This window comes from Myotis brandtii, unplaced genomic scaffold (genome assembly GCF_000412655.1).
Source record: "Myotis brandtii unplaced genomic scaffold, ASM41265v1 scaffold646, whole genome shotgun sequence".
NCBI lineage: Eukaryota > Metazoa > Chordata > Mammalia > Chiroptera > Vespertilionidae > Myotis > Myotis brandtii.
Genome location: NW_005370495.1, coordinates 118,622 through 126,407, shown reverse-complemented (window position 1 = coordinate 126,407; position 7,786 = coordinate 118,622). Strand labels below are relative to the sequence as shown.

Below are 7,786 nucleotides of genomic sequence, written 5' to 3'. Positions count from 1 at the left end.
GCCGGGCCCTTCCCTCCCAGAGGGCTGGCCGCCTGGCCACTCCCACCCGTACCCTGGCCCCTGGCCCTGCCACAGCTGCCTCCGGCTGCAGCCCCTGGTGAAGGGTTCGAGCGATTCGCACGTGGTTCCGATTCGGCGAGGGCCCCTCTCGTTAAACAGCCGGGACGTTCTGTGGGTAAATACTCGTCGGAACCGGCTTCAACGTGGCCTTCAGCCTCCTTGGCCGTCACCGCGGGCAGCACAGCAGGGCCTGCAGTTTGGTTTGGTTTAAGCTGCCTTTCACCCGGGTCCTGGTCTGTGTGGGCGGCTGGACAGAAGCAGCAGGACCGGCTCACGGACGACAGACGGGGATTCTCTGTGGAGGCCGAGCCCGAGGGGAAGGTGCTGGCGGTGCCGGGTCTCTTTCCGGTTCACACACGGTGCTCCCCGTCCTCCCGGCCTCGCATGGGGGAGGGGAGCGAGCTCTGGGACCCATTTAATGAAGACACGACCCGATGACCCCCAAAGCCCCGCCTCACAACACCATCGCACTGGGGTAGGATTCCGACGTGATGGTTTGGGGACATTCGGTCTATACCCATGTCAAAGTGATCACTTCTTTTTTTTTTTTTAGAGAGAAAGGGAGAGAGATAGAAGCATCAATGATGAGAGAGAATTATTGATTGGATGCCTCCTGCACACTCCACACTAGGGACTGAGCACGCAACCTGGGCATGTAGCCTGACCAGGAATTGAACCATGACTTCCTGGTTCATAGGTCGATACTCAACCACTGAGCCATGCCAGCCGGGCCCTTCACACATTTTAAAGAGCTGCTAATTCTAAGTTGAACTCCTATTCTGAAGGTGTCTCTGGAACTTTCAAGTTCCCAAATTATGTTTCTCTCTATATTTTTAATGCTAGGATGCAGAGAAAAGAGAAACATTTCTCTATCCTTTACAAAACTTCCATATATCAAGTGTGAATCATGCAAAGTTAAGGCTAATAATTGGTTGCCCACATTCATAGCCAGAGCCCGGATTTAAGGATACAAATAGAGAAAGATCACAACCGTGCAACCCATGGCTCTACTTGCAGGGGAAATTTTTGTTCAGGGTCTTGAGATGGAGTGTTTAGGCTGGATTAAGTTTTTGGAATCATGATTTCCAAAGGTCTCACACCTAGGACAACATTCATGCCCATCTCTAGGAGAAAAGCTATTGAAGAATTTGCAATTTCATGGGAAATTAGAGTCAGAAGACTCCAGCATAATCTAAGAGAGGTGGGGTAGGTGGGAAGCAAAATTCCATCATCTTATGGCTTAGTTTCTTAGGGGCTCCAGGTAGAGGCAGTGAGGTTGTCTATGGAGCCCCCTATCCGTGAGGAGAGGTTCCCCACATAAACTGGATGCAGTTGACATTAGTGACACAGACAAGCAATGGCATTAACAGAATCCAATGCTACTTCAGGGAGAGGAATCAAACCAGACTACAAAACAGTTTTAGGAACAGACTTTAAATCACCTAAGGTTTTACCTAAATCAAATTTACTTTTCATTAAGAATGAAACCAGCTTTACAAAAAGATCCATTTCTAAAGATTTTTTTAAATAGATATTTTGTAAACAACTGTGATATCAAGCAATGTATCTATGTTTACCTAACAGAGAGAACACCTTTGATATTCCTTTCCCTTTCTGCACAGAAGCCCTTATTTAGAGCAATCTTAGTGCGATATAATGTGAAGATTAGAGCAGTGGTTCTCAAAGTGTGGTCCCTGACAACAGCATCAGCATCACCTGGGAACTTATTAGATAAGAAAATTTGAGATCCAACTCCAGATATGTTTAACTCTGGGGGGTGGGGTACAGCAATCTTTAATAAGCCCTCCAGGCAATTCTGTTGCATGCTAAAGTTTGAGAACAACTGGGTTTACTGCAAACTTTTTCATAAGAGCCAGAAAGTAAATATTTTAAGTTTGGGATCACATACAATCAACTATCTCCATCACAATTAGTCAACTCTGGCATTGTAGCAGGAAAACAGTCATAGACCACATATACATCAAGGGGCCTGGTCGTATTCCAATAAAACTTTATTTACAAAGAAGTGAGTAGGTTGGATTTGGCTCACTGGCTGTAGTTTGTTGATTCTTGGAAGGATGACCTTACTTACACTCATACTCCTCCCTCTTCTGCCTTGTTCACTTCTTGTTTTCACTTATTTTCTTCTTCCATCCTCTCCTCTCCTCTCATCTCATCTACTTAATATCCCTTTTCATCTATTTCTCTATCTTTTTTCTTTCCTTTCCCCTTACCACCTCCTTTATTTACTATTTCCTGTTCATTTTCTCTCCTGCTACTCCTCTCTCTCACTTACTCCTCTATCCTTAGTCACTGACAGTCAAGAATACACATTCTCCCAATATCTTCCTTTACCCCTTTCACTTTTTCACCAGCACAGCCCCCTCCCCAGCGGCAGGAGGCCTCCGAGAGCGATTTGCATGTTAATGGGAATGTCTGGTCTGAAAGAAATCCGAGTCTGGATCATGAGATGGCCACACACTAATGTGAATTCCAGTTAGCTATTCCTCCGGATATACTCAGCGAATACTTCTTTAGTCGGGTAAGAAATGTGCACAGGTGCCCAGACACACACGCATGCCCTTATACACGGACGTGTAAGTATTTATATGTGTACGTATAACATGTTTAGAAATAGTTACATGAAAGTAGGCATATATAAATATGTATATACCTAAGTATACATAAACATATATGTTAATATGCATGTACAGGGTGTCCCCAAAGATGTATACACACTTTAACAGCTGACAGCTCAATTTTGAAAATGAAACGTATATTATTTTATTTTTTAAAAATAATGAGATGGCCACACACTAATGTGAATTCCAGTTAGCTATTCCTCCGGATATACTCAGCGAATACTTCTTTAGTCGGATAAGAAATGTGCACAGGTGCCCAGACACACACGCATGCCCTTATACACGGACGTGTAAGTATTTATATGTGTACATATATCATGTTTAGAAATAGAAATATTTACATGAAAGTAGGCATATATAAATATGTATAAAACTAAGTATACATAAACATATATGTTAATATGCATGTACAGGGTGTCCCCAAAGATGTATACACACTTTAACAGCTGATAGCTCAATTTTGAAAATGAAACGTATATGATTTTATTTTTTAAAAATACATTTGTATTGATCTCAGAGAGGAAGGGAGAGGGAGGGAGAGAGAGATAGAAACATCAATGATGAGAGAGAATCATGGATCGGCTGCCTCCTGCACACCCCCTACTGGGGATCAAGCCTGAAACCTGGGCATGTGCCCTGACTGGAATCAAACCGTGACCTCCTGGTTCATAGGTCGACACCCAACCACTGCGCCACACTGGCCACGCTGAAATGTATTTTAATGAACACTGCCTGTACAATTATTCAGTGTGTGTATACAGTTTTGGGGAACACTGTATATAAATATATGGCTTTTCTTTCCTTCTCATTTTCAGGAAGATCAGAACCAAGTTTAGTGCCAACCGTATTAATTATCTAGTTCAATGCTATATTCATTTCACTCCTGACCATCTATAATAATAAAAGCGTAATATGCTAATTAGACCGGATGTCCTTCCAGACGACCTTCCGGACGACTTTCCGGACGAAGCCGGGGTCTCCCCCCAGAGTGCACAAATTTTTGTGCACCGGGCCTCTAGTCTATAATAATAAAAGTGTAATATGCTAATTAGACCGGATGTCCTTCCAGACGACCTTTTGGACGAAGCCGGGGCTTGGAGGGAAGCCTGGGTCCCGGGTGCTAGAGGGAAGCCGGTGCCGGCAGCTGGGGGAAGGAAGGCCTGCTCTTGCACGAATTTCGTGCACCAGGCCTCTAGTAAAATATAAAGCCCAAATTATTTTTAAAATCTCTTCTTAGTCTCTTTAAATGTGGTTGTTTGTGTGTTTTCATTGAAGCCACCTCCTATCCTTGTCTGTGCCTGTGAGATTCTCCGTAGCAGTCCAGGCCTCCTCTCCTTCCCCAGGGCCCGGGGGACAGCCAGGGGCAAAGGCCCCACCTCACACCGCGCCAGGCGCACCTGTCTCCTGCAGGCCCCGCCCCCGCCCACCCACACCCACTCTCCCAGCCTCTGGGCCTGGGGTGCCCATCTGAACCCTCCAAAGCCGGGCAGGGCCCTCTCTGCACTCAGCCTGCGCAGTAACGGCGTCTTTAACAAGCCAGACCCAGGGAGCGGGGAAGAAGGAGCACGCAGCCCGTGCCCGGTGGGGCGGCCACGTCTACTCACCAGGTTCTGTTGGCAGAGCCAGTAAAACTGCTGGAACTTCTGGGACATGAGGAGCTGGGCGCTGCCGACGGCGCTCCGGATCTTGCCGAGGACTGCGGGGCACAAACACAGACAGCGCTGAGAAGCCGCGACCAGGACACAGAGCACGAGCGGTACCCCGGGCGCCGGTTCTAAGGAGGAGAAGCAGCGCCCCTCCGTCACGGGGCTCAAAACTCTGAGTTGAGCGCTCGGAAGCCGCCTGCCGGCTGAATGCTGCTCACTCCCCACGCGGGAGGGAAACTCAGGCGGCCCCGTGTCAGCCGCTCAGATGCCGTCGTCAGCCTTGGGAGGAGTTTGGTTTACGGAGGTGGTGCAGCCTGGCCGGTGGCTCAGTGGGTAGCGCATTGAACTGGGGACTGAAGGGTCCCGGGTTCGATTCCCGGTCAAGGGCACAGGCCCGGGTTGTGGGCTGGACCCCCAGTGTGGGGCGTGCAGGAGGCAGCCGGTCCATGACTCTCTCTCACTATGGATGCTTCTCTCTCTCTCTCTCCCTTCCTCTCTGGAATCAATAACTATGTGATACGACATCAATACGTATATGAAAGTGGAGTGTGCGCAGGAAGCCTTCCTTACCCCGGGCCCGGAGGCGATACTCGGAGCCGGAAGAGGCCGGGCGCGCACAGGACAGGAGCATTCTTCCTCCCGCCTCCCCGCCGTGAGCTCGCTGTGAGGACGCTAACCGTGAGGGAGCCACGTGGGTACCGTTATCCCCCTGATGTGACTAAACCACCTCCATGAGCGACGGGCCAGTCGTCAGAGCCGGGCTGTGAGGGCCAGCTCGTCTGTGGGGACGGAGCCACGAGGAAGGTCACGCAGGGGATCGTGACATGGAGACCACGCTGGCTCTCGGCTGTCCCCACGGTGCAGCCCCCCCACAGCAGACACACTTTGGGGGCCAGCGTGTCACCAGTTACCGCAACACGCTACCCTGCAGCGCTCACCAACGCCCTCACCAGGAACGGGGCACAGACCTGCCCACCTCCCTGTGCGGTCTGCGGGACTGTGGGTGCCCGGGCAGCCGTGGGCGTGGGTAGGGCAGAAAGCAGAGCCCGGCACGGATGGGGGGTGGGGAGGTGCTCGGTCGGTCGGTCAGGATTCTGGTGCAGGCAGGAGGGAGGCTGCAGGGATCCCAGGAGGGGCTGCTGCCTGCAACCCGGGCCTGTGCCCTTAACCCCTGACGGAACAGCCCCCCAGCTCCGGTCTCCCAGGCCAGGCAGGGACTAGCTTTGGACTGACTTCCCCCTGCAAACCCCTGTCGCCTGCCCGGCTGATGAAAACATTGGGAGCGACTTGCTTTAATCCAGTTGTTGCTGAAGGAACAGAGAGAAGCCGCACGTCAACGCACTCCCTATCGAGTCCGCTTCCTCAGCGGCAGCTAGAAAGGCGGTCAGTTTTATACAAGTGGACGGTTCCACCCCTAGCAGTCCCTCCTCCTTAAAGGCAACTCTGCAGAGGGGTCCCCGCACAGCACGGAGGGGTCCCCGCACAGCACGGAGGGGTCCCCGCACAGCGCTTCCCAGCATCATTGCCAGCTCCACACTGCGGTGGGCGGCGTGGGAGCTGCGTCAGTGGGTGCAGTGGTCATGGGGAGCGGCCGAGGCTGCCGGGGAGGTGGTGGCCTCCAGGAGGGTGGCCAGGCCGGACAGCGCATGGTGGGAATGACTCTCTGAACCGGTGTCCCTGGCTCTGTCATCGCCGAGAATTTGCAGTGAAAGTTCTATTGATTCTTCCCCCAATGTTTCCCCGATGTTGTCGGCAACGCCGAGACGGTTCCCTTCCGAGCTGTGGACCCGGTCCCGCCTGGCCTGGGCGTGTGCAGAAGTGGCTGCCATAGTGGCTCCTTCAGTTTACTTCTCACTCGGCTCCCACCATCCCCGCTTCTGTCTAAATGCGCCCTGAAGCCATAACCGGCTTGGCTCAGTGGATAGAGCGTCGCCTGTGGACTGAAGGGTCCCGGGTTCGATTCCGGTCAAGGGCATGTACCTCAGTTGCAGGCTCCTCTCTGGCCAGGGCCCTGGTCGGGCGTGTGCAGGAGGCAACCCATCGATGTGTTTCTCTCACATCCATGTCTCTCTCTGTCTTTCCCTCTCTCTTCCACTCTCCCTAAAACTCCCTGGAAAAATAGCCTCAGGGAGGATTAAAAAAATAAAAATAAAAAGATGCGCCCTGAGGTTTCGGGACAACATTCACACCACCCTTTCCTCTCCGATCTGAAGTGGGTTTTGTGGACTCTGCAGACAGTGTGACGGGAGCGTTTGGATACTTATGACTCGTCTGCTCTGGGCTCCTGGGTGCCGGACACCACAGAGCAGGTGTGGGGGCCCTGCCTCCCGCATCTCCTCCGAGACCTGGAGCGGACGCGCACCAGGTGTTCGTGCTCTGGCCGCCCCACGGCCCCTGGGAAGAGGTGTGTCCCCGCCAGGAGTCAGGAGGCGGCGCTGACCCCCAGGCTGCAGTGGCCACTGTGTACGCGGCACTGACCAGCCCGGATCCATGTCCCTGCTCCATTGGGCAAACTTCCTGTCCACGTGACAACCTACGGTCCCGACGGGGCCCCAGCCCTGCTCGCACCCCACACTTAGCACGCGGCCCACGCATTCAGCTGCCTGTCCTCCACTCTCCCGATGGCCAAGGCACAGCCTGCGAGAGCGGGCCCGCCCTCACACATAGCTGCCCTGTCCCCCAGAGCTGGTCACGCCCCCATGCAGAGCTGCCCTATCCCCACACAAAATGGCCCCGCCCACACAGAGCTGGCCCCGCCCCACACAGAGATGGCCCCGCCCCCATGCAGAGCTGGCCCCGCCCTCACCCAGAGGTCATGCTGCTCCACAAGATGGGAGAAACCTCAGCTCCCTGTGAGTGTGACCAGTGAGCCCCTTGGTGACCACAGCACTGCAGCCCCCTCAGCTCTGGAGTCTGTGGTCACTTAGGTCATTGACTCCTTGGGGCAGAGTTGTTTTGGAGCAAGAGAACTTCCAACCCCTTTGGCGAGACCCCCCATGGAGTTCCTGGGGGCGGGGTTCTCTCTTCATGGACCTCAGATAAGATCTATGGCTTTGCTCTGAACGGCGTGGCTCCTTGGTTACAGCATCAGCCCAAGCACCCAAGGGTCGCGGGTTCGATTCCTGGTCAAGGGCACATACGTGGGTTGTGGGTTTGCTCCCCGCCTTTGGTCAGGGTGAGTGCAGGAGGCAACCAGCCTCGCTCGCTTCGATCTCTCTCTCTCTCTCCCCCTGAAAAGCAATGGGGAAAAATATCCTCATATGGGGATTAACAACATGACTGCAGCTTTGGCACAAATCCTTTTATACCAGGAAACCTTCCATTTGGGGGCGGTCACTTTATGTCCTTTACCCACTCAGTTTAACATGATTAACACCAAAGTCCCCCACCCTTGTGTAGTGACGTTTGCTCAGTAGTGTACCCGCCTTTGCAGGCACA

General features: G+C 52.8%; 1 protein-coding gene across 1 annotated transcript in view; it reads right to left on the bottom strand.

Moving 5' to 3' along the window:
• DLGAP2 (discs, large (Drosophila) homolog-associated protein 2) overlaps positions 1-7,786 on the bottom strand; it is a 73,074-nt gene that overhangs the window by 3,903 nt on the left and 61,385 nt on the right. Inside the window, exon 11 of the mRNA XM_014528687.1 lies at positions 4,307-4,608. Coding sequence (XP_014384173.1) covers positions 4,307-4,608 — 302 coding nt within the window. The remainder of the gene's footprint in view (positions 1-4,306; positions 4,609-7,786) is intronic.